Here is a 25,947-nt window from a genome sequence, read left to right as displayed (position 1 = left end):
CTAGTTTTTGGTGCCCCTCAGCCTCACACTCATCTGATCAGACTCCTGATCAGTACTGAGTTGATGTGGGGGGAGGTCAGCTTGCCAAGTTGGCCATTCGCAGGTCCCAGTGGCATTCCGGGGCTCGGCTTGCCCACCGGGAACACGTCTGTACCTGGGTGTGTCTGGAGAAGGGGCATGTTGTGTCCACGGGTCCTGTGGGGGATTTTCGGGATGTTGAAGATAGTGATCAATTTTTGAAACTGCGAATATTGTGTTTCCTGAGGTCTTGTACAGTGGCATGCAAAAGTTTGGGCATCCCTGGTCAAAATTTCTGTTACTGTGTCTAGCTAAGCGAGTAAAAGATGACCTGATTTCCAAAAGGCATAAAGTTAAAGATGACACGTTTGTTTAATAAGCGAGACTACTTTTTTATTTCCGTCTTCTATAGTTTCAAAATAACCAAAGTAGAAAAGGCCCTGATGCAAAAGTTTGGGCACCCTGCATGGTCAGTAACACCCCTTTGGCAAGTATCACAGCTTGTAAATGTTTTCTGTAGCCAGCTAAGAGACTTTCAATTCTTGTTTGGGGGATTTTCACCCATTCTTCCTTGCAAAAGGCTTCTAGTTCTGTGAGATTCTTGGGTCGTCTTGCATGCACTGCTCCTTTGAGGTGTATCCACAGATTTTCAATGATGTTTAGGTCGGGAAACTGAGGGCCATGGCAAAACCTTCAGCTTGTGCCTCTTGAGGTAGTCCATTGTGGATTTTGAAGTGTATTTAGGATCATTATCCTGTTGTAGAAACCATCTTTTCATCCTCAGCCTTTTGAAATACGGTGTGACATTTGCATCCAGAATTTGCTGATATTTAATTGAATTCATCGTTCCCTCTACCTGTGAAATGTTCCCCGTGCCATTGGCTGCAACAGAGCATGATCGATCCATCCCCGTGCTTAACAGTTGGAGAGGTGTTCTTTTCACGAAATTCTGCACCCTTTTTTCTCCAAACATACCTTTGCTCATTGTGGCCAAAAAGTTCTATTTTCACTTAATCACTCCACAGGATTTGTTTCCAAAATGCATCAGGCTTGTTTAGATGTTCCTTTGCAAACTTCTGACGCTGAATTTTGTGGTGAGGACGCAGAAAAGGTTTTCTTCTGATGACTCTTCCATGAAGGTGTCACTGCACAGTGGAACAGTGCACCACCACTCCAGAGTCTGCTAAATCTTCCTGAAGGTCTTTTGCAGTCAAATGGGGGTTTTGATTTGCCTTTCTAGCAATCCTACGAGCAGTTCTCTTGAAAAGTTTACTTGGTCTTCCAGACCTCAACTTGACTTCTACCATTCTTAATTACATTACAAACTGAGGAAACGGCTACCTGAAAATGCTTTATTATCTTCTTATGGCCTTCTCCTGCTTTGTGGGCATCATTTATTTTAATTTTCAGAGTGCTAGGCAGCTGCTTAGAGGAGCCCATGGCTGCTGATTGTTGGGATAAGGTTTGAGGAGTCAGAGTTTGAAACTTGCATCACCTAACGATGACTGAACAAGCCCTAGCCCTCACAAGCTGATTAAGGTCTGAGACCTTGGTAAAAGTTATCTGAGAGCTCAAGTCTCTGGGGGTGCCCAAACTTTTGCAAAGTTCTCCTTTGCTATTTTTCTACTCTAAAATTGTACAAAACAAAAATAATATACTAATCTTGATTAAAATGTTGAAAAGAATGATTCATCTTTAACTTTGACTGCTGAAGTTCAGTTCATCTTCTACTCATTTAACTATTCACAGTAGCAGAAATTTTGATCACGGGTGCCCAAACTTCTGCATGCCACTGTATATCGCTGTGATATTGTAATAATTTGAATAAACTTTATATATAAAATAGAAAGTACTGCTTCCCCCCTCCCCTTACCACTGGGAATGGGGGGGAAGGGGAGGTCCAAGAATGGTGGTACTAGGCAGGTCAGGGAGGTGTGTGGAGGGGGTACTCAGCAATCAACACTCCCCCACCCACCCCACTGACCCGTGTCTGTCTGCAGAGGGAGGGAGGGGTGGTAACGATCAGTGGGGCTGGTCCTCTCTCTGACCTGTGTGTATCTACGAGGGGTGGGAGGGGTGGTAACGATCAGTGGGCCTGTCCCTCTCTCTGACCCGTGTTTGTCTGGGAGGGGTGGGAAGGGTGGTAACGATCAGTGGGCCTGGCCCTCTCTCTGACCCGCGTGTGTCTGGGATGGGTGGGAAAGGTTGTAACGGTCAGTGGGCCTGTCCCTCTCTCTGACCCGTGTTTGTCTGGGAGGGGTGGGAAGGGTAGTAACTATCAGTGGGCCTGGCCCTCTCTCTGACCCGTGTGTATCTGCGAGGGGTGGGAGGGGTGGTAACCATCAGTGGGCCTGGCCCTCTCTGTGACCTGTGTGTGTCTGCGAGTGGTGGTAACGATCAGTGGGCCTGGCCCTCTCTCTGACCGGTGTGTGTCTGTGAGGGGTGGGAAGGGTGGTGACTATCAGTGGGCCTGGCCCTCTCTCTGACCGGTGTGTGTCTGTGAGGGGTGGGAAGGGTGGTGACTATCAGTGGTCCTGGCCCTCTCTCTGACCCGTGTGTATCTGGGAGGGGTGGTAACGATCAGTGGGCCTGGCCCTCTCTCTGACCCGTGTGTATCTGGGAGGGGTAGAAACGATCAGTGGGCCTGGCCCTCTGTCTGCCCGTGTGTATCTGGGAGGTGTGGGAGGGTTAGTAACAATCAGTGGGCCTGGCCCTCTCTCTGACCCGTGTGTATCTGGGACATGTGGGAGGGGTAGTAACGATCAGTGGGCCTGGCCCTCTCTCTGACCCGTGTGTATCTGGGAGGGGTAGTAATGATCAGTGGGCCTGGCCCTCTATCTGCCCGTGTGTGTCTGGGAGGGGTAGGAAGGGTGGTAACGGTCAGTGGGCCTGTCCCTCTCTCTGACCCGTGTGTGTCTGGGTGGGGTGGTAACGATCAGTGGGCCTGGCACTCTCTCTGACCCGTGTGTATCTGGGAGGGGTGGTAACGATCAGTGGGCCTGGCCCTCTCTGTGACCTGTGTGTGTCTGCGAGGGGTGGGAAGGCTGGTAAAGATCAGTGGTCCTGGCCCTCTCTGTGACCTGTGTGTGTCTGCGATGGGTGGTAACGATCAGTGGGCCTGGCCCTCACTCTGACCCTTGTGTATCTGGGAGGGGTAGTAACGATCAGTGGGCCTGTCCCTCTATCTGACGCGTGTGTGTCTGGGAGGGGTGGGAAGGGTGTTAACGATCAGTGGGCCTGGCCCTCTATCTAACCCCTGTGTATCTGGGAGGGGTGGTAACGATCAGTGGGCCTGGCCCTCTATCTGACCCGTCTGTGTCTGGGAGGGGTGGGAAGGGTGGTAACGATCAGTGGGCCTGGCCCTCTCTCTGACCCGTGTGTGTCTGGGAGGGGTGGGAAGGGTGGTAACGATCAGTGGGCCTGGCCCTCTCTCTGACCCGCGTGTGTCTGGGATGGGTGGGAAGGGTGGTAACGATCAGTGGGCCTGGCCCTCTCTCTGACCCGTGTGTATCTGGGAGGGGTAGTAACGATCAGTGGGCCTGGCCCTCTCTGACCCGTGTGTATCTGGGAGGTGTGGGAGGGGTAGTAACAATCAGTGGGCATGTCCCTCTCTCTGACCCGAGTGTGTCTGGGAGGGGTGGGAAGGGTCGTAACGATCAGTGGGCCTGGCCCTCTCTCTGACCCGTGTGTGTCTGGGAGGGGTGGGATGGGTGGTAACGATCAGTGGGCCTGGCCCTCTGTCTGACCCACGTGTGTCTGGGATGGGTGGGAAGGGTGGTAACGATCAGTGGGCCTGGCCCTCTCTCTGACCCGAGTGTGTCTGGGAGCGGTGGGAAGGGTGGTAACGATCAGTGGGCCTGGCCCTCTCTCTGACCCGTGTGTGTCTGGGAGGGGTGGGATGGGTGGTAACGATCAGTGGGCCTGGCCCTCTCTCTGACCCGTGTGTGTCTGGGAGGGGTGGGATGGGTAGTAACTATCAGTGGGCCTGGCCCTCTCTGTGACCTGTGTGTGTCTGGGAGGGGTGGTAACTATCAGTGGTCCTGGCCCTCTCTCTGACCGTGTGTATCTGGGAGGGGTGGTAACAATCAGTGGGCCTGGCCCTCTCTGACCCGTGTGTATCTGGGAGGTGTGGGAGGGGTAGTAACAATCAGTGGGCATGTCCCTCTCTCTGACCACGTGTGTGTCTGGGAGGGGTAGGAAGGGTGGTAACCAGCAGTGGGCCTGGCCCTCTCTGTGACCTGTGTGTGTCTGCGAGTGGTCGTGGGGGTGGTAACGATCAGTGGGCCTGGCCCTCTCTCTGACCCGTGTGTATCTGGGAGGGGTGGTAACGATCAGTGGGCCTGGCCCTCTCTGACCCGTGTGTATCTGGGAGGTGTGGGAGGGGTAGTAACAATCAGTGGGCTTGTCCCTCTCTCTGACCACGTGTGTGTCTGGGAGGGGTAGGAAGGGTGGTAACCAGCAGTGGGCCTGGCCCTCTCTGTGACCTGTGTGTGTCTGCGAGAGGTCGTGGGGGTGGTAACGATCAGTGGGCCTGGCCCTCTCTCTGACACCTGTGTGTCTGGGAGGGGTGGTAACGATCAGTGGGCCTGGCCCTCTATCTGCCCGTGTGTGTCAGGGAGGGGTGGGAAGGGTGGTAACGGTCAGTGGGCCTGTCCCTCTCTCTGACCCGTGTGTATCTGGGAGGGGTGGTAACGATCAGTGGGCCTGGCCCTCTATCTGACCCGTGTGTGTCAGGGAGGGGTGGGAAGGGTGGTAACGATCAGTGGGCCTGGCCCTCTCTGACCTGTGTGTATCTGGGAGGTGTGGGAGGGGTAGTAACAATCAGTGGGCATGTCCCTCTCTCTGACCCGAGTGTGTCTGGGAGGGGTGGGAAGGGTAGTAACGATCAGTGGGCCTGGCCCTCTCTGTGACCTGTGTGTGTCTGGGAGGGGTGGTAACTATCAGTGGTCCTGGCCCTCTCTCTGACCCGTGTGTATCTGGGAGGGGTGGTAACGATCAGTGGGCCTGGCCCTCTCTGACCCGTGTGTATCTGGGAGGTGTGGGAGGGGTAGTAACAATCAGTGGGCATGTCCCTCTCTCTGACCACGTGTGTGTCTGGGAGGGGTGGGAAGGGTGGTAACCAGCAGTGGGCCTGGCCCTCTCTGTGACCTGTGTGTGTCTGCGAGAGGTCGTGGGGGTGGTAACGATCAGTGGGCCTGGCCCTCTCTCTGACACCTGTGTGTCTGGGAGGGGTGGTAATGATCAGTGGGCCTGGCCCTCTATCTGCCCGTGTGTGTCTGGGAGGGGTAGGAAGGGTGGTAACCAGCAGTGGGCCTGGCCCTCTCTGTGACCTGTGTGTGTCTGCGAGAGGTCGTGGGGGTGGTAACGATCAGTGGGCCTGGCCCTCTCTCTGACACCTGTGTGTCTGGGAGGGGTGGTAACGATCAGTGGGCCTGGCCCTCTATCTGCCCGTGTGTGTCAGGGAGGGGTGGGAAGGGTGGTAACGGTCAGTGGGCCTGTCCCTCTCTCTGACCCGTGTGTATCTGGGAGGGGTAGTAACGATCAGTGGGCCTGGCCCTCTCTGACCTGTGTGTATCTGGGAGGTGTGGGAGGGGTAGTAACAATCAGTGGGCATGTCCCTCTCTCTGACCCGAGTGTGTCTGGGAGGGGTGGGAAGGGTAGTAACGATCAGTGGGCCTGGCCCTCTCTGTGACCTGTGTGTGTCTGGGAGGGGTGGTAACTATCAGTGGTCCTGGCCCTCTCTCTGACCCGTGTGTATCTGGGAGGGGTGGTAACGATCAGTGGGCCTGGCCCTCTCTGACCCGTGTGTATCTGGGAGGTGTGGGAGGGGTAGTAACAATCAGTGGGCATGTCCCTCTCTCTGACCACGTGTGTGTCTGGGAGGGGTGGGAAGGGTGGTAACCAGCAGTGGGCCTGGCCCTCTCTGTGACCTGTGTGTGTCTGCGAGAGGTCGTGGGGGTGGTAACGATCAGTGGGCCTGGCCCTCTCTCTGACCCGTGTGTATCTGGGAGGGGTAGTAATGATCAGTGGGCCTGGCCCTCTATCTGCCCGTGTGTGTCAGGGAGGGGTGGGAAAGGTTGTAACGGTCAGTGGGCCTGTCCCTCTCTCTGACCCGTGTTTGTCTGGGAGGGGTGGGAAGGGTGGTAACGATCAGTGGGCCTGGCCCTCTCTCTGACCCGCGTGTGTCTGGGATGGGTGGGAAGGGTAGTAACTATCAGTGGGCCTGGCCCTCTCTCTGACCCGTGTGTATCTGCGAGGGGTGGGAGGGGTGGTAACCATCAGTGGGCCTGGCCCTCTCTGTGACCTGTGTGTGTCTGCGAGTGGTGGTAACGATCAGTGGGCCTGGCCCTCTCTCTGACCCGTGTGTGTCTGTGAGGGGTGGGAAGGGTGGTGACTATCAGTGGTCCTGGCCCTCTCTCTGACCCGTGTGTATCTGGGAGGGGTGGTAACGATCAGTGGGCCTGGCCCTCTCTGACCCGTGTGTATCTGGGAGGTGTGGGAGGGGTAGTAACAATCAGTGGGCATGTCCCTCTCTCTGACCACGTGTGTGTCTGGGAGGGGTGGGAAGGGTGGTAACCAGCAGTGGGCCTGGCCCTCTCTGTGACCTGTGTGTGTCTGCGAGAGGTCGTGGGGGTGGTAACGATCAGTGGGCCTGGCCCTCTCTCTGACACCTGTGTGTCTGGGAGGGGTGGTAATGATCAGTGGGCCTGGCCCTCTATCTGCCCGTGTGTGTCTGGGAGGGGTAGGAAGGGTGGTAACCAGCAGTGGGCCTGGCCCTCTCTGTGACCTGTGTGTGTCTGCGAGAGGTCGTGGGGGTGGTAACGATCAGTGGGCCTGGCCCTCTCTCTGACACCTGTGTGTCTGGGAGGGGTGGTAACGATCAGTGGGCCTGGCCCTCTATCTGCCCGTGTGTGTCAGGGAGGGGTGGGAAGGGTGGTAACGGTCAGTGGGCCTGTCCCTCTCTCTGACCCGTGTGTATCTGGGAGGGGTAGTAACGATCAGTGGGCCTGGCCCTCTCTGACCTGTGTGTATCTGGGAGGTGTGGGAGGGGTAGTAACAATCAGTGGGCATGTCCCTCTCTCTGACCCGAGTGTGTCTGGGAGGGGTGGGAAGGGTAGTAACGATCAGTGGGCCTGGCCCTCTCTGTGACCTGTGTGTGTCTGGGAGGGGTGGTAACTATCAGTGGTCCTGGCCCTCTCTCTGACCCGTGTGTATCTGGGAGGGGTGGTAACGATCAGTGGGCCTGGCCCTCTCTGACCCGTGTGTATCTGGGAGGTGTGGGAGGGGTAGTAACAATCAGTGGGCATGTCCCTCTCTCTGACCACGTGTGTGTCTGGGAGGGGTGGGAAGGGTGGTAACCAGCAGTGGGCCTGGCCCTCTCTGTGACCTGTGTGTGTCTGCGAGAGGTCGTGGGGGTGGTAACGATCAGTGGGCCTGGCCCTCTCTCTGACCCGTGTGTATCTGGGAGGGGTAGTAATGATCAGTGGGCCTGGCCCTCTATCTGCCCGTGTGTGTCAGGGAGGGGTGGGAAAGGTTGTAACGGTCAGTGGGCCTGTCCCTCTCTCTGACCCGTGTTTGTCTGGGAGGGGTGGGAAGGGTGGTAACGATCAGTGGGCCTGGCCCTCTCTCTGACCCGCGTGTGTCTGGGATGGGTGGGAAGGGTAGTAACTATCAGTGGGCCTGGCCCTCTCTCTGACCCGTGTGTATCTGCGAGGGGTGGGAGGGGTGGTAACCATCAGTGGGCCTGGCCCTCTCTGTGACCTGTGTGTGTCTGCGAGTGGTGGTAACGATCAGTGGGCCTGGCCCTCTCTCTGACCCGTGTGTGTCTGTGAGGGGTGGGAAGGGTGGTGACTATCAGTGGTCCTGGCCCTCTCTCTGACCCGTGTGTATCTGGGAGGGGTGGTAACGATCAGTGGGCCTGGCCCTCTCTGTGACCTGTGTGTGTCTGCGATGGGTGGTAACGATCAGTGGGCCTGGCCCTCTCTCTGACCCTTGTGTATCTGGGAGGGGTAGTAACGATCAGTGGGCCTGGCCCTCTATCTAACCCCTGTGTATCTGGGAGGGGTGGTAACGATCAGTGGGCCTGGCCCTCTATCTGACCCGTCTGTGTCTGGGAGGGGTGGGAAGGGTGGTAACGATCAGTGGGCCTGGCCCTCTCTCTGACCCGTGTGTGTCTGGGAGGGGTGGGAAGGGTGGTAACGATCAGTGGGCCTGGCCCTCTCTCTGACCCGCATGTGTCTGGGATGGGTAGGAAGGGTGGTAACGATCAGTGGGCCTGGCCCTCTCTCTGACCCGTGTGTATCTGGGAGGGGTAGTAACGATCAGTGGGCCTGGCCCTCTCTGACCCGTGTGTATCTGGGAGGGGTGGTAACAATCAGTGGGCCTGGCCCTCTCTGACCCGTGTGTATCTGGGAGGTGTGGGAGGGGTAGTAACAATCAGTGGGCATGTCCCTCTCTCTGACCCGAGTGTGTCTGGGAGGGGTGGGAAGGGTGGTAACGATCAGTGGGCCTGGCCCTCTCTCTGACCCGTGTGTGTCTGGGAGGGGTGGGATGGGTGGTAATGATCAGTGGGCCTGGCCCTCTGTCTGACCCACGTGTGTCTGGGATGGGTGGGAAGGGTGGTAACGATCAGTGGGCCTGGCCCTCTCTCTGACCCGAGTGTGTCTGGGAGCGGTGGGAAGGGTGGTAACGATCAGTGGGCCTGGCCCTCTCTCTGACCCGTGTGTGTCTGGGAGGGGTGGGATGGGTGGTAACGATCAGTGGGCCTGGCCCTCTCTCTGACCCGTGTGTGTCTGGGAGGGGTGGGATGGGTAGTAACTATCAGTGGGCCTGGCCCTCTCTGTGACCTGTGTGTGTCTGGGAGGGGTGGTAACTATCAGTGGTCCTGGCCCTCTCTCTGTCCCGTGTGTATCTGGGAGGGGTGGTAACGATCAGTGGGCCTGGCCCTCTCTGACCCGTGTGTATCTGGGAGGTGTGGGAGGGGTAGTAACAATCAGTGGGCATGTCCCTCTCTCTGACCACGTGTGTGTCTGGGAGGGGTAGGAAGGGTGGTAACCAGCAGTGGGCCTGGCCCTCTCTGTGACCTGTGTGTGTCTGCGAGAGGTCGTGGGGGTGGTAACGATCAGTGGGCCTGGCCCTCTCTCTGACACCTGTGTGTCTGGGAGGGGTGGTAACGATCAGTGGGCCTGTCCCTCTCTCTGACCCGTGTTTGTCTGGGAGGGGTGGGAAGGGTGGTAACGATCAGTGGGCCTGGCCTTCTCTCTGACCCGCGTGTGTCTGGGATGGGTGGGAAGGGTAGTAACTATCAGTGGGCCTGGCCCTCTCTCTGACCCGTGTGTATGTGGGAGGGGTGGTAACCATCAGTGGGCCTGGCCCTCTCTGTGACCTGTGTGTGTCTGTGAGGGGTGGGAAGGGTGGTAACTATCAGTGGTCCTGGCCCTCTCTCTGACCCGTGTGTATCTGGGAGGGGTGGTAACGATCAGTGGGCCTGGCCCTCTCTCTGACCCGTGTGTATCTGGGAGGGGTAGAAACGATCAGTGGGCCTGGCCCTCTCTGACCCGTGTGTATCTGGGAGGTGTGGGAGGGGTAGTAACAATCAGTGGGCATGTCCCTCTCTCTGACCCGTGTGTATCTGGGAGGTGTGGGAGGGGTAGTAACAATCAGTGGGCATGTCCCTCTCTCTGATCCGAGTGTGTCTGGGAGGGGTGGGAAGGGTGGTAACCAGCAGTGGGCCTGGCCCTCTCTGTGACCTGTGTGTGTCTGCGAGAGGTCGTGGGGGTGGTAACGATCAGTGGGCCTGGCCCTCTCTGTGACCTGTGTGTGTCTGCGAGTGCTGGTAACGATCAGTGGGCCTGGCCCTCTCTCTGACCCGTGTGTGTCTGTGAGGGGTGGGAAGGGTGGTAACTATCAGTGGGCCTGGCCCTCTCTCTGACCCGTGTGTATCTGGGAGGGGTGGTAACGATCAGTGGGCCTGGCCCTCTCTCTGACCCGTGTGTATCTGGGGGGGGTGGTAACGATCAGTGGGCCTGGCCCTCTCTCTGACCCTTGTGTATCTGGTAGGGGTGGTAAAGATCAGTGGGCCTTGCGCTCTCTGTGACTTGTGTGTATCTGGGAGGGGTGATAACAATCAGTGGGCCTGGCCCTCTCTCTGACCTGTGTGTGTCTGAGAGGGGTGGTAACAATCAGTGGGCCTGGCCCTCTCTCTGACCCGTGTGTGTCTGGGAGGGGTGGTAACGATCAGTGAGCCTGGCCCTCCCTCTGACCCGTGTTTGTCTGGGAGGGGTGGGAGGGGTGGTAACGATCAGTGAGCCTGGCTCTCCCTCTGACCCGTGTTTGTCTGGGAGCGGTGGGAAGGGTGGTAACGATCAGTGGGCCTGGCCCTCTCTCTGACCCGTGTGTGTCTGGGAGGGGTGGGATGGGTGGTAACGATCAGTGGGCATGTCCCTCTCTCTGACCCGAGTGTGTCTGGGAGGGGTGGGAAGGGTAGTAACGATCAGTGGGCCTGGCCCTCTCTGTGACCTGTGTGTGTCTGGGAGGGGTGGTAACTATCAGTGGTCCTGGCCCTCTCTCTGACCCGTGTGTATCTGGGAGGGGTGGTAACGATCAGTGGGCCTGGCCCTCTCTGACCCGTGTGTATCTGGGAGGTGTGGGAGGGGTAGTAACAATCAGTGGGCATGTCCCTCTCTCTGACCACGTGTGTGTCTGGGAGGGGTGGGAAGGGTGGTAACCAGCAGTGGGCCTGGCCCTCTCTGTGACCTGTGTGTGTCTGCGAGAGGTCGTGGGGGTGGTAACGATCAGTGGGCCTGGCCCTCTCTCTGACCCGTGTGTATCTGGGAGGGGTAGTAATGATCAGTGGGCCTGGCCCTCTATCTGCCCGTGTGTGTCAGGGAGGGGTGGGAAGGGTGGTAACGGTCAGTGGGCCTGTCCCTCTCTCTGACCCGTGTTTGTCTGGGAGGGGTGGGAAGGGTGGTAACGATCAGTGGGCCTGGCCCTCTCTCTGACCCGCGTGTGTCTGGGATGGGTGGGAAGGGTAGTAACTATCAGTGGGCCTGGCCCTCTCTCTGACCCGTGTGTATCTGCGAGGGGTGGGAGGGGTGGTAACCATCAGTGGGCCTGGCCCTCTCTGTGACCTGTGTGTGTCTGCGAGTGGTGGTAACGATCAGTGGGCCTGGCCCTCTCTCTGACCCGTGTGTGTCTGTGAGGGGTGGGAAGGGTGGTGACTATCAGTGGTCCTGGCCCTCTCTCTGACCCGTGTGTATCTGGGAGGGGTAGTAACGATCAGTGGGCCTGGCACTCTCTCTGACCCGTGTGTATCTGGGAGGGGTGGTAACGATCAGTGGGCCTGGCCCTCTCTGTGACCTGTGTGTGTCTGCGAGGGGTGGGAAGGCTGGTAAAGATCAGTGGTCCTGGCCCTCTCTCTGACCCTTGTGTATCTGGGAGGGGTAGTAACGATCAGTGGGCCTGTCCCTCTATCTGACGCGTGTGTGTCTGGGAGGGGTGGGAAGGGTGTTAACGATCAGTGGGCCTGGCCCTCTATCTAACCCCTGTGTATCTGGGAGGGGTGGTAACGATCAGTGGGCCTGGCCCTCTATCTGACCCGTCTGTGTCTGGGAGGGGTGGGAAGGGTGGTAACGATCAGTGGGCCTGGCCCTCTCTCTGACCCGTGTGTGTCTGGGAGGGGTGGGAAGGGTGGTAACGATCAGTGGGCCTGGCCCTCTCTCTGACCCGCATGTGTCTGGGATGGGTGGGAAGGGTGGTAACGATCAGTGGGCCTGGCCCTCTCTCTGACCCGTGTGTATCTGGGAGGTGTGGGAGGGGTAGTAACAATCAGTGGGCATGTCCCTCTCTCTGACCCGAGTGTGTCTGGGAGGGGTGGGAAGGGTGGTAACGATCAGTGGGCCTGGCCCTCTCTCTGACCCGTGTGTGTCTGGGAGGGGTGGGATGGGTGGTAATGATCAGTGGGCCTGGCCCTCTGTCTGACCCACGTGTGTCTGGGATGGGTGGGAAGGGTGGTAACGATCAGTGGGCCTGGCCCTCTCTCTGACCCGAGTGTGTCTGGGAGCGGTGGGAAGGGTGGTAACGATCAGTGGGCCTGGCCCTCTCTCTGACCCGTGTGTGTCTGGGAGGGGTGGGATGGGTGGTAACGATCAGAGGGCCTGGCCCTCTCTCTGACCCGTGTGTGTCTGGGAGGGGTGGGATGGGTAGTAACTATCAGTGGGCCTGGCCCTCTCTGTGACCTGTGTGTGTCTGGGAGGGGTGGTAACTATCAGTGGTCCTGGCCCTCTCTCTGTCCCGTGTGTATCTGGGAGGGGTGGTAACGATCAGTGGGCCTGGCCCTCTCTGACCCGTGTGTATCTGGGAGGTGTGGGAGGGGTAGTAACAATCAGTGGGCATGTCCCTCTCTCTGACCACGTGTGTGTCTGGGAGGGGTAGGAAGGGTGGTAACCAGCAGTGGGCCTGGCCCTCTCTGTGACCTGTGTGTGTCTGCGAGAGGTCGTGGGGGTGGTAACGATCAGTGGGCCTGGCCCTCTCTCTGACACCTGTGTGTCTGGGAGGGGTGGTAACGATCAGTGGGCCTGGCCCTCTATCTGCCCGTGTGTGTCAGGGAGGGGTGGGAAGGGTGGTAACGGTCAGTGGGCCTGTCACTCTCTCTGACCCGTGTTTGTCTGGGAGGGGTGGGAAGGGTGGTAACGATCAGTGGGCCTGGCCCTCTCTCTGACCCGCGTGTGTCTGGGATGGGTGGGAAGGGTAGTAACTATCAGTGGTCCTGGCCCTCTCTCTGACCCGTGTGTATCTGGGAGGGGTGGTAACGATCAGTGGGCCTGGCCCTCTCTCTGACCCGTGTGTATCTGGGAGGGGTAGAAACGATCAGTGGGCCTGGCCCTCTCTGACCCGTGTGTATCTGGGAGGTGTGGGAGGGGTAGTAACAATCAGTGGGCATGTCCCTCTCTCTGACCCGTGTGTATCTGGGAGGTGTGGGAGGGGTAGTAACAATCAGTGGGCATGTCCCTCTCTCTGATCCGAGTGTGTCTGGGAGGGGTGGGAAGGGTGGTAACCAGCAGTGGGCCTGGCCCTCTCTGTGACCTGTGTGTGTCTGCGAGAGGTCGTGGGGGTGGTAACGATCAGTGGGCCTGGCCCTCTCTGTGACCTGTGTGTGTCTGCGAGTGCTGGTAACGATCAGTGGGCCTGGCCCTCTCTCTGACCCGTGTGTGTCTGTGAGGGGTGGGAAGGGTGGTAACTATCAGTGGGCCTGGCCCTCTCTCTGACCCGTGTGTATCTGGGAGGGGTGGTAACGATCAGTGGGCCTGGCCCTCTCTCTGACCCGTGTGTATCTGGGGGGGGTGGTAACGATCAGTGGGCCTGGCCCTCTCTCTGACCCTTGTGTATCTGGTAGGGGTGGTAAAGATCAGTGGGCCTTGCGCTCTCTGTGACTTGTGTGTATCTGGGAGGGGTGATAACAATCAGTGGGCCTGGCCCTCTCTCTGACCTGTGTGTGTCTGAGAGGGGTGGTAACAATCAGTGGGCCTGGCCCTCTCTCTGACCCGTGTGTGTCTGGGAGGGGTGGTAACGATCAGTGAGCCTGGCCCTCCCTCTGACCCGTGTTTGTCTGGGAGGGGTGGGAGGGGTGGTAACGATCAGTGAGCCTGGCTCTCCCTCTGACCCGTGTTTGTCTGGGAGGGTTGGTAACGATCAGTGGGCCTGGCCCTCTCTCTGACCCGTGTGTATCTGGGAGGGGTGGTAACAATCAGTGGGCCTGGCCCTCTCTCTGACCCGTGTGTGTCTGCGAGGGGTTGGAGGGGTGGTAACCATCAGTGGTCCTGGCCCTCTCTGAGACCCGTGTGTGTCTGTGAGGGGTGGGAGGGGTTGTAACGATCAGTGGGCCTGGCCCTGGTCAGTGGGCCTGGCCCTCTCTCTGACCCGTGTGTGTCTGGGAGGGGTGGGAAGGGTGGTAACGGTCAGTGGGCCTGTCCCTCTCTCTGACCCGTGTGTGTCTGCGAGGGGTGGGAGGGGTGGTGACGATCAGTGGGCCTGGCCCTCTCTCTGATCCGTGTGTATCTGGGAGGGGTGGTGACGATCAGTGGGCCTGGCCCTCTCTCTGATCCGTGTGTATCTGGGAGGGGTGGTAACGATCAGTGGGCCTGGCCCTCCCTTGACCCGGGTGTGTCTGGGAGAGGTGGGAAGGGTGGTAAAGATCAGTGGTCCTGGCCCTCTCTGTGACCTGTGTGTGTCTGCGAGGGGTGGTAATGATCAGTGGGCCTGGCCCTCTCTCTGACACGTGTGTATCTGGGACATGTGGGAGGGGTGGTAACGATCAGTGGGCCTGGCCCTCTCTCTGACCCGTGTGTATCTGGGAGGTGTGGGAGGGTGAGTAACAATCAGTGGGCATGTCCCTCTCTCTGACCCGTGTGTGTCTGGGAGGGGTGGGAAGGGTGGTAACCAGCAGTGGTCCTGGCCCTCTCTGTGACCTGTGTGTGTCTGCGAGAGGTCGTGGGGGTGGTAACGATCAGTGGGCCTGGCCCTCTCTCTGACCCGTGTGTGTCTGGGTGGGGTGGGAAGGGTGGTAACGAACAGTGGGCCTGGCACTCTCACTGACCCGTGTGTATCTGGGAGAGGTGGGAAGGCTGGTAAAGATCAGTGGTCCTGGCCCTCTCTGTGACCTGTGTGTGTCTGCGAGGGGTGGTAGCGATCAGTGGGCCTGGCCCTCTCTCTGAACCTTGTGTATCTGGGAGGGGTAGTAACGATCATTGGGCCTGTCCCTCTATCTGACCCGTGTGTGTCTGGGAGGGGTGGGAAGGGTGTTAACGATCAGTGGGCCTGGCCCTCTATCTGACCCCTGTGTATCTGGGAGGGGTGGTAACGATCAGTGGGCCTGGCCCTCTATCTGACCCATGTGTATCTGGGAGGGGTGGGAAGGGTGGTAACTATCAGTGGGCCTGGCCCTCTATCTGACCCATGTGTATCTGGGAGGGGTGGGATGGGTAGTAACGATCAGTGGGCCTGGCCCTCTCTGTGACCTGTGTGTGTCTGCGAGTGGTCGTGGGGGTGGTAACGATCAGTGGGCCTGGCCCTCTCTCTGACCCTTGTGTATCTGGGAGGGGTAGGAACGATCAGTGGGCCTGGCCCTCTGTCTGACCCGTGTGAGTTTGCTTGGGGTGGGAGGGGTGGTAACGATCAGTAGGCCTGGCTCTCTCTATGACCCGTGTGTATCTGGGAGGGGTAGTAATGATCAGTGGGCCTGGCCCTCTATCTGCCCGTGTGTGTCTGGGAGGGGTGGGAAGGGTGGTAACGGTCAGTGGGCCTGTCCCTCTCTCTGACCCATGTGTGTCTGCGAGGGGTGGGAGGGGTGGGAATGATCAGTGGGCCTGGCCCTCTCTCTGACCCGTGTGTGTCTGGGAGGGGTGGGAAGGGTGGTAACGATCAGTGGGCCTGGCCGTCTCCCTGACCTGTGTGTGTCTGGGAGGGGTGGGAGGGGTGGTAACGATCAGTGGGCCTGGCCCTCTCTCTAACCTGTGTGTGTCTGGGAGGGGTGGTAACGATCAGTGGGCCTGGCCCTCTCTCTAACCTGTGTGTGTCTGGGAGGGGTGGAAACGATCAGTGGGCCTGGCCCTCTCTCTGACCCGTGCGTGTTTGGGGGGGGTGGTAACGATCAGTGGGCCTGGCCCTCTCTCTGACCCGTCTGTATCTGGGAGGGGTGGGAATGGTGGTAACAATCAGTGGGCCTGGCCCTCTCACTGACCCGTGTGTATCTGGGAGGGGTGGGAAGGGTGGTAACGATCAGTGGGCCTGGCCCTCTCTCTGACCCGTGTGTATCTGGGAGGGGTAGTAATGATCAGTGGGCCTGGCCCTCTGTCTGCCCGTGTGTGTCTGGGAGGGGTGGGAAGGGTGGTAACGGTCAGTGGGCATGTCCCTCTCTCTGACCCGTGTGTGTCTGCGAGGGGTGGGAGGGGTGGGAATGATCAGTGGGCCTGGCCCTCTGTCTGACCCACGTGTGTCTGGGAGAGGGTGGAAGGCTGGTAAAGATCAGTGGTCCTGGCCCTCTCTGTGACCTGTGTGTGTCTGCGAGGGGTGGTAACGATCAGTGGGCCTGGCCCTCTCTCTGACCCTTGTGTATCTGGGAGGGGTAGTAACGATCAGTGGGCCTGTCCCTTTATCTGACCCGTGTGTGTCTGGGAGGGGTGGGAAGGGTGGTAACGATCAGTGGGCCTGGCCGTCTCCCTGACCTGTGTGTGTCTGGGAGGGGTGGGAGGGGTGGTAACGATCAGTGGGCCTGGCCCTCTCTCTAACCTGTGTGTGTCTGGGAGGGGTGGTAACGATCAGTGGGCCTGGCCCTCTCTCTAACCTGTGTGTGTCTGGGAGGGGTGGAAACGATCAGTGGGCCTGGCCCTCTCTCTGACCCGTGCGTGTTTGGGGGGGGTGGTAACGATCAGTGGGCCTGGCCCTCTCTCTGACCCGTCTGTATCTGGGAGGGGTGGGAATGGTGGTAACAATCAGTGGGCCTGGCCCTCTCACTGACCCGTGTGTATCTGGGACATGTGGGAGGGGTAGTAACGATCAGTGGGCCTGGCCCTCTCTCTGACCCGTGTGTATCTGGGAGGGGTAGTAATGATCAGTGGGCCTGGCCCTCTGTCTGCCCGTGTGTGTCTGGGAGGGGTGGGAAGGGTGGTAACGGTCAGTGGGCCTGTCCCTCTCTCTGACCCGTGTGTGTCTGCGAGGGGTGGGAGGGGTGGTAACTATCAGTGGGCCTGGCCCTCTCTCTGACTTGTGTGAGTCTGCGAGGGGTGGGAGGGGTGGTAACCATCAGTGGTCCTGGCCCTCTCTCTGACCCGTGTGTATCTGGGAGGGGTGGGAAGGGTGGTAACAATCAGTGGGCCTGGCCCTCTCTCTGACCCGTCTGTATCTGGGAGGGGTGGGAAGGGTGGTAACAATCAGTGGTCCTGGCCCTCTCACTGACTCGTGTGTATCTGGGACATGTGGGAGGGGTGGTAACAATCAGTGGGCCTGGCCCTCTCTCTGACCCGTGTGTATCTGGGAGGGGTAGTAATGATCAGTGGGCCTGGCCCTCTATCTGCCCGTGTGTGTCTGGGAGGGGTGGGAAGGGTGGTAACGGTCAGTGGGCCTGTCCCTCTCTCTGACCCGTGTGTGTCTGGGTGGGGTGGTAACGATCAGTGGGCCTGGCACTCTCTCTGACCCGTGTGTGTCTGGGAGGGGTGGGAAGGCTGGTAAAGATCAGTGGATCTGGCCCTCTCTCTGACCCGTGTGTGTCTGGGTGGGGTGGGAAGGGTGGTAACGATCAGTGGGCCTGGCCCTCTCTCTGACCCTTGTGTATCTGGGAGGGGTAGTAAAGATCAGTGGTCCTGGCCCTCTCTCTGACCCGTGTGTGTCTGGGTGGGGTGGGAAGGGTGGTAACGATCAGTGGGCCTGGCCCTCTATCTGACCCCTGTGTATCTGGGAGGGGTGGTAACGATCAGTGGGCCTGGCCCTCTATCTGACCCATCTGTGTCTGGGAGGGGTGGGAAGGGTGGTAACGATCAGTGGGCCTGGCCCTCTCTCTGACCCGTGTGTGTCTGGGGGGGGTGGTAACAATCAGTGGGCCTGGCCCTCTCTCTGAACCTTGTGTATCTGGGAGGGGTAGTAACAATCAGTGGGCATGTCCCTCTCTCTGACCCGTGTGTGTCTGGGAGGGGTGGGAAGGGTGGTAACCAGCAGTGGTCCTGGCCCTCTCTGTGACCTGTGTGTGTCTGCGAGAGGTCGTGGGGGTGGTAACGATCAGTGGGCCTGGCCCTCTCTCTGACCCGTGTGTGTCTGGGAGGGGTGGGAGGGGCAGTAACCATCAGTGGGCCTAACCTTCTCTGACCCATGTGTATCTGGGAGGGGCGGGAGGGGTGGTAACGATCAGTGGGCCTGGTCCTCCCTCTGACCCGTGTTTGTCTGGGAGGGGTGGGAAGGGTGGTAACGATCAGTGGGCCTGGCCCTCTCTCTGACCCGCGTGTGTCAGGGATGGGTGGGAAGGGTAGTAACTATCAGTGGGCCTGGCCCTCTCTCTGACCCGTGTGTATCTGCGAGGGGTGGGAGGGTTGGTAACGATCAGTGGGCCTGGCCCTCTCTCTGACCTGTGTGTGTCTGCGAGGGGTGTTAACGATCAGTGGGCCTGACCCTCTCTCTGACCCGTGTGTATCTGGGAGGGGTGGTAACGATCAGTGGGCCTGGCCCTCCCTGTGACCCGTGTGTATCTGGGAGGGGTGGGAAGGGTGGTAACGGTCAGTGGGCCTGGCCCTCTCTCTGACCCGTGTGTGTCTGGGAGGGCTGGTAACGATCTGTGGGCCTGGCCCTCCCTGTGACCCGTGTGTATCTGGGAGGGGTGGGAAGGGTGGTAACGGTCAGTGGGCCTGGCCCTCTCTCTGACCTGTGTGTGTGTCTGCAGCAGGAGCACTGGTTCGAGAAGGCCTTGAGCGAGAAGAAAGGCTTCGTCATCAAACGAATGAAGGAGGACGGAGCCTGTCTCTTCCGGGCAGTCGGTGAGTTTGTGCTGAGAGCGCCCTCCCCAGTCGTATCCTGCTGAACCGACAACACCGCCAACTGCCGCAGATTCACACCCTCCTTCCCAACGCTGCCCTCACATCACTTCAGGCCCTGCTCCTGTTTTCAAACGGACCAGAGGCTGGGTCTGTCCCAACTCCCGGAGCCTAGTGTCTACAATCGGGTGTACTACCACTGACACATCGTGAAATTTGTTCTTTTATGGTGGCAATATAGTGCAGAACACAAAAAAATTACCGTGACCTGCAATAAGAAATATCTTTTAAAAGTTATTGCGAAAGTGTATGGGAATGTGTTCCTGGACCGTTCAGAAATCTAATGGCAGAGGGGAAGAAGCTGTTCTTGAATTGTGAGTGTCTGTCTTCAGGGTCTTGTACAATGAGAGGAGGACAGGGCGTGTATGAGTGTTGAACGTTCTTGCTGATGAGTGCCGCTTTCTTGGGTCGTCTCCTTTTGAAGATGTACTTGCTGTTGCCGGTGATGGAGCTGGCTGAGTTCGCAACCGTTTGTGGCTTTTACCCCATCCTGTACATTGGTCCCTGGTTTGTTTGTCCCACTCATTTCCCCTCCCCTCGGTTGATGGGAGGTTGGGCTCTGTGTCCCCCAGGAGCTGTGGCAGGCTGCAGCCAGCCCGGGATCGACCCGAGCTCCCACCTCCCTGTCTCGGCACCTGGTGTGCGTCCCCACCTCTGTGGAGAATCCCCTGCCTCATCTCCGCTAGCAGCAGCAGGGCCCCAGTGGATGTGTGACCTCCTGCCACTTTATCTTCTGGCGCAATGTGAAGGACCCTCCATGAGTTCTGTGAAGGTCAGGGGGCGGGGGGGGGGGGGGGGGTTCTGCTCCACGTCACCATATCACTGATGAAGATCCTGAAACCCCTGGGGTCTGTCAGTTCTCAGGGCAGCTCCTGTGAGACACAGAAGCAGGAACCAACCATCTGACCCATCGAGCCTGCTCTGCTCTTCAATACGATCGTGACTGACTGTTCCACCGACACACATTTTCCCCAGGACCCTGAATTCCCATGCCGTGCAGTCATCTATCAAACTGTGTTGTAAATCTGGGCAGAGGATTCCACAGCTTCACTTGGGACCCCTCCATCGGTCAAGGTCGATGTCTCCTAGCTGTCTGCGTGATCCGCAGGCCTGGACAGAGCTCCCCCTCTCTACGCAGCTGATGAATCCGGAGGAACGGCAGAGACCGAGACAGTTTGGCACCAGAGGCGTCGCAGGAGTTGCCAGTTAGCGTTGAACTCTACAGAGGACTGTCTTTGGGACTCCAGCTCTGGGTTTCTCCTCAGGGGTTTACACCTGAAGCCTTCCCCATGGTTGGGTATAGCCGTAAGGCAGTGGAGGTTTGAGATTGGTTTTCCTTGATGAGCCCCATCTGCCCGAAGTGACTGGTTTTAAGTTGCCAGTAACCCGCCTTTGTCCCTTCTCCTGTCAGTCGAGACAATTTCCACTGGACTTAGTAACTTAGCCACGTGTGGCAGTTGGAGTTGGTCGTTCTCCCCGTGACCACGTGGGTTTCCTGCAGGTGCTCCGGTTTCCTCCCACTGTCCAAAGACAGAGCGGTTGGTAGGTTAATTGTAAATTGTTCTGTGATTAGGCTGGGGTTGAATTGGGGAATGCTGGGTGGCACAGCTTGAAGGGCCTGTTCCACACTCTGTCAGCAAGTTAGCCTTGCTCACCAGTGGAAACAACTTTCCTGCCTCTAGCTTATCCATCCCTTTCATAATGTTTTGATTCATTAGGATCCACTCACATTCTTCTGAATTCCAGCAAGTGAAGTGATCTCTTCCCCCTTCACCTCCGGATCCAGCCTGGTGTGTGATCGAACCCTGTTATGTCGGTTCTGCTGTGACCACTGGTGCAGTGTTGGAACAGCTCTGACAATAGGCTTAGGACGAGCGGTCTCTCCACTCTGGGCTACGTCCTGGACAGTGCTTTCCACTGTCAGGGGGTGTCAGTGACTTCCTCAGCTCTGCAGTGTGACACCTGTTAGCGTATAATCAGATCACTCATGGTGCCTGTCCCTGAATCGTTGGGAGTGGGTGAGGGTGCTCAGTGCTGGATGCCTGTCCCTGAATCGTTGGGAGTGGGTGAGGGTGCTCAGTGCTGGATGCCTGTCCCTGAATCGTTGGGGGTGGGTGAGGGTGCTCAGTGCTGGGTGCCTGTCCCTGAATCGTTGGTGGTGAGTGAGGGTGCTCAGTGCTGGGTGCCTGTCCCTGAATCGTTGGTGGTGAGTGAGGGTGCTCGGTGCTGGGTGCCTGTCCCTGAATCGTTGGGAGTGGGTGAGGGTGCTGGATGCCTGTCCCTGAATCGTTGGGGGTGGGTGAGGGTGCTCGGTGCTGGATGCCTGTCCCTGAATCGTTGGGAGTGGGTGAGGGTGCTCAGTGCTGGGTGCCTGTCCCTGAATCGGTGGTGAGTGAGGGTGCTCAGTGCTGGGTGCCTGTCCCTGAATCGTTGGGGGTGGGTGAGGGTGCTCAGTGCTGGGTGCCTGTCCCTGAATCGTTGGGGGTGGGTGAGGGTGCTCGGTGCTGGGTGCCTGTCCCTGAATCGTTGGGAGTGGGTGAGGGTGCTGGGTGCCTGTCCCTGAATCGTTGGGAGTGAGTGAGGGTGCTCGGTGCTGGGTGCCTGTCCCTGAATCGTTGGGGGTGGGTGAGGGTGCTCAGTGCTGGGTGCCTGTCCCTGAATCGTTGGGGGTGGGTGAGGGTGCTCGGTGCTGGGTGCCTGTCCCTGAATCGTTGGTGGTGGGTGAGGGTGCTCGGTGCTGCGTGCCTGTCCCTGAATCGTTGGGGGTGGGTGAGGGTGCTCAGTGCTGGGTGCCTGTCCCTGAATCGTTGGTGGTGAGTGAGGGTGCTCGGTGCTGGGTGCCTGTCCCTGAATCGTTGGGAGTGGGTGAGGGTGCTGGATGCATGTCCCTGAATCGTTGGGAGTGGGTGAGGGTGCTGGATGCCTGTCCCTGAATCGTTGGGAGTGGGTGAGGGTGCTGGATGCCTGTCCCTGAATCGTTGGGGGTGGGTGAGGGTGCTCAGTGCTGGGTGCCTGTCCCTGAATCGTTGGGAGTGGGTGAGGGTGCTCGGTGCTGCGTGCCTGTCCCTGAATCGTTGGGGGTGGGTGAGGGTGCTCAGTGCTGGGTGCCTGTCCCTGAATCGTTGGTGGTGAGTGAGGGTGCTCGGTGCTGGGTGCCTGTCCCTGAATCGTTGGGAGTGGGTGAGGGTGCTGGATGCCTGTCCCTGAATCGTTGGGAGTGGGTGAGGGTGCTGGATGCCTGTCCCTGAATCGTTGGGGGTGGGTGAGGGTGCTCAGTGCTGGGTGCCTGTTCCTGAATCGTTGGGAGTGGGTGAGGGTGCTGGATGCCTGTCCCTGAATCGTTGGGAGTGGGTGAGGGTGCTGGATGCCTGTCCCTGAATCGTTGGGGGTGGGTGAGGGTGCTCAGTGCTGGGTGCCTGTCCCTGAATCGTTGGGGGTGGGTGAGGATGCTCGGTGCTGGGTGCCTGTCCCTGAATCGTTGGTGGTGAGTGAGGGTGCTCGGTGCTGGGTGCCTGTCCCTGAATCGTTGGGAGTGGGTGAGGGTGCTCGGTGCTGCGTGCCTGTCCCTGAATCGTTGGGGGTGGGTGAGGGTGCTCAGTGCTGGGTGCCTGTCCCTGAATCGTTGGTGGTGAGTGAGGGTGCTCGGTGCTGGGTGCCTGTCCCTGAATCGTTGGGGGTGGGTGAGGGTGCTCAGTGCTGGGTGCCTGTCCCTGAATCGTTGGGAGTGGGTGAGGGTGCTGGATGCCTGTCCCTGAATCGTTGGGAGTGGGTGAGGGTGCTGGGTGCCTGTCCCTGAATCGTTGGGGGTGGGTGAGGGTGCTCAGTGCTGGGTGCCTGTCCCTGAATCGTTGGGGGTGGGTGAGGTTGCTCGGTGCTGGGTGCCTGTCCCTGAATCGTTGGTGGTGAGTGTGGGTGCTCGGTGCTGGGTGCCTGTCCCTGAATCGTTGGGGGTGGGTGAGGGTGCTGGGTGCCTGTCCCTGAATCGTTGGGAGTGGGTGAGGGTGCTCGGTGCTGGGTGCCTGTCCCTGAATCGTTGGGAGTGGGTGAGGGTGCTGGGTGCATGTCCCTGAATCGTTGGGAGTGGGTGAGGGTGCTGGGTGCCTGTCCCTGAATCGTTGGGAGTGAGTGAGGGTGCTCGGTGCTGGGTGCCTGTCCCTGAATCGTTGGGGGTGGGTGAGGGTGCTCAGTGCTGGGTGCCTGTCCCTGAATCGTTGGGGGTGGGTGAGGGTGCTCGGTGCTGGATGCCTGTCCCTGAATCGTTGGTGGTGAGTGAGGGTGCTCGGTGCTGGGTGCCTGTCCCTGAATCGTTGGGAGTGGGTGAGGGTGCTCGGTGCTGGGTGCCTGTCCCTGAATCGTTGGAAGTGGGTGAGGGTGCTCAGTGCTGGGTGCCTGTCCCTGAATCGTTGGTGGTGAGTGAGGGTGCTCGGTGCTGGGTGCCTGTCCCTGAATCGTTGGGGGTGGGTGAGGGTGCTGGGTGCCTGTCCCTGAATCGTTGGGAGTGGGTGAGGGTGCTCGGTGCTCGGTGCCTGTCCCTGAATCGTTGGGAGTGGGTGAGGGTGCTGGGTGCATGTCCCTGAATCGTTGGGAGTGGGTGAGGGTGCTGGGTGCCTGTCCCTGAATCGTTGGGGGTGGGTGAGGGTGCTGGGTGCCTGTCCCTGAATCGTTGGTGGTGAGTGAGGGTGCTCGGTGCTGGGTGCCTGTCCCTGAATCGTTGGGGGTGGGTGAGGGTGCTGGGTGCCTGTCCCTGAATCGTTGGTAGTGGGTGAGGGTGCTCGGTGCTGGGTGCCTGTCCCTGAATCGTTGGGAGTGGGTGAGGGTGCTGGGTGCATGTCCCTGAATCGTTGGGAGTGGGTGAGGGTGCGGGGTGCCTGTCCCTGAATCGTTGGGAGTGGGTGAGGGTGCTCGGTGCTCGGTGCCTGTCCCTGAATCGTTGGGAGTGGGTGAGGGTGCTGGGTGCATGTCCCTGAATCGTTGGGAGTGGGTGAGGGTGCTGGGTGCCTGTCCCTGAATCGTTGGGGGTGGGTGAGGGTGCTGGGTGCCTGTCCCTGAATCGTTGGTGGTGAGTGAGGGTGCTCGGTGCTGGGTGCCTGTCCCTGAATCGTTGGGGGTGGGTGAGGGTGCTGGGTGCCTGTCCCTGAATCGTTGGGAGTGGGTGAGGGTGCTCGGTGCTCGGTGCCTGTCCCTGAATCGTTGGGAGTGGGTGAGGGTGCTGGGTGCATGTCCCTGAATCGTTGGGAGTGGGTGAGGGTGCGGGGTGCCTGTCCCTGAATCGTTGGGGGTGGGTGAGGGTGCTGGGTGCCTGTCCCTGAATCGTTGGGAGTGGGTGAGGGTGCTGGATGCCTGTCCCTGAATCGTTGGGAGTGGGTGAGGGTGCTGGATGCCTGTCCCTGAATCGTTGGGGGTGGGTGAGGGTGCTGGATGCCTGTCCCTGAATCGTTGGGAGTGGGTGAGGGTGCTGGATGCCTGTCCCTGAATCGTTGGGGGTGGGTGAGGGTGCTGGATGCCTGTCCCTGAATCGTTGGGAGTGGGTGAGGGTGCTGGATGCCTGTCCCTGAATCGTTGGGGGTGGGTGAGGGTGCTGGGTGCCTGTCCCTGAATCGTTGGGGGTGGGTGAGGGTGCTGGGTGCCTGTCCCTGAATCGTTGGGAGTGGGTGAGGGTGCTGGATGCCTGTCCCTGAATCGTTGGGGGTGGGTGAGGGTGCTGGGTGCCTGTCCCTGAATCGTTGGGGGTGGGTGAGGGTGCTCGATGCTGGATGCCTGTCCCTCACTGTGCAGTGTTTGTTAGAGGGGGCAGGTGTCCAGGTATTTCCGGGTGTGGGAGACCTCCGGCTGTTAGTTTAATGTTGTCTTACAGAGTCAAATGGAGAATTCAGGAATCTCCCTGCCTAATGCAGAAGTGGTGAGCTTCAGGGCAACTTGAAAGACAGGTCGAAGGAGGAGCTGGGTAAACACAGGACATAGGAAGGGGAAAGCCCAGAACTGGGGAGAATTGGCCTATAAATTAGGGACAGGAGAAGGCCGCACGGCCCCTCCAGCCTGTTCTGTGGTTCAATAAAGGCGTGCCAAATGTGATTGTAAATCCCCCACCCCGGTAACAATCCACTCCCATGCTCACTACAATCCTGTCTCTGAGAGCATACACACTCCACTTCCAGTGGCTGCTTGCTGGGGAAGTTGGTTCCCCCTCACTGGTGTGACTCCTGTCTTTAAGCAGTGTCACCCCCAAGCTATCCTAAAGCCCAACAGAACATCCTCTCCACACCCACCCTTTTCCAAACCCCTTGTGTTCTGTGTTTCGTTCCAGTTCTCTCTCTGTTGTCTGTCCTCTCCAACCTTTCCATGTGGCCCTGCTCTGACCATCCTGTTTATGCACTGTAGGACATGGGAGCAGAATTCGGCCACTGGACCGCTCGAATCATCGTGGCTGATTTATTACCCTTCTCAACCCCGTTCTCCCTGTGACCTGCTTACTAATCAGGAACCTGTCAACCCCCGCTTTAAATATACCCAATAACTCGTCCTCCACAGCCGTCTTTGGCAATGAATTCCACAGATTCACCACCTTCTGGCTAAAGAAATGCCTCCTCATCTCTGTTCTAAAAGGATATCTGAGACAATGTACTCAGAATCCCCCACCATAGGAAACATCCTCTCCACATCCGCTCTTTCAATATTTGATAGGTTTCAATGAAATTCCCTCTTTCATCCCCCCCCCCCTCACAATACTACTAAATTCCAGCGAGTACAGACCTGGAGCTCCCCATCCTGGGATCATTCTTCTGCACCCTCTCTGAAGCTCACACATCCTTTCCCAGATATGAGGCCTAAAACTGCTCAATAATGGTTTGACCAGAGCTTTGGCTTTGGTGAAACTGCCTTCGAACGGCGCATAGAGAATGGCGGAAGTTCCATAGTGTCGGTGCTGAGCGTGGGTACAGTTTAAAGTGGAGGTTGATAGGTTCTTGAATAGTCAAAGGTTACGGGGAGAAGGCAGGAGAATGGGGTTTCCAGGGATAGTATGTCAGTCATGACAAAATGGCGGAGCAGACTCGATGGGCTGAATAGTCACAGGAAGGTACAGCACAGAAACAGGCCCTTTGGCCCATCTTGTCAATGCCAAAACATTTAAACTGCCTAATCTCGTTGACCTGCAGCGGGACCGTAGCCCTCCCTACCACGTACTTCTCTTAGGTGTTGAAATCGAGCTTGCATCCGCCATCCAAGCCGGCAGCGTGTTCCGCGCACTCACCACTCTGAGTGAAGAAGTTGACCCTCGTGTTCCCCTTTAAACATCCTATTCCTATCGACCTGCACTGTGACTATGCCCCGACCATCCAAACTTCTCTGAAACGTTGAA

General features: G+C 58.7%; 1 protein-coding gene across 3 annotated transcripts in view; it reads left to right on the top strand.

The window, feature by feature from the left end:
• otud5a (OTU deubiquitinase 5a) overlaps nucleotides 1–25,947 on the top strand; it is a 75,500-nt gene that overhangs the window by 12,043 nt on the left and 37,510 nt on the right. For 2 of the 3 annotated variants that reach the window (XM_059949556.1, XM_059949553.1), the window contains exon 2: nucleotides 18,440–18,533. In XM_059949556.1, coding sequence (XP_059805539.1) covers nucleotides 18,440–18,533 — 94 coding nt within the window. The remainder of the gene's footprint in view (nucleotides 1–18,439; nucleotides 18,534–25,947) is intronic. The other variant, XM_059949555.1, reaches the window with a different exon arrangement.

The sequence above is a fragment of the Hypanus sabinus genome, chromosome 24 (genome assembly GCF_030144855.1).
Source record: "Hypanus sabinus isolate sHypSab1 chromosome 24, sHypSab1.hap1, whole genome shotgun sequence".
In the NCBI taxonomy this organism is placed as follows: Eukaryota; Metazoa; Chordata; class Chondrichthyes; order Myliobatiformes; family Dasyatidae; genus Hypanus; species Hypanus sabinus.
The sequence above is the reverse complement of the archived record's forward strand: the minus strand, read 5'-3'. Positions and strand labels throughout refer to the sequence as shown.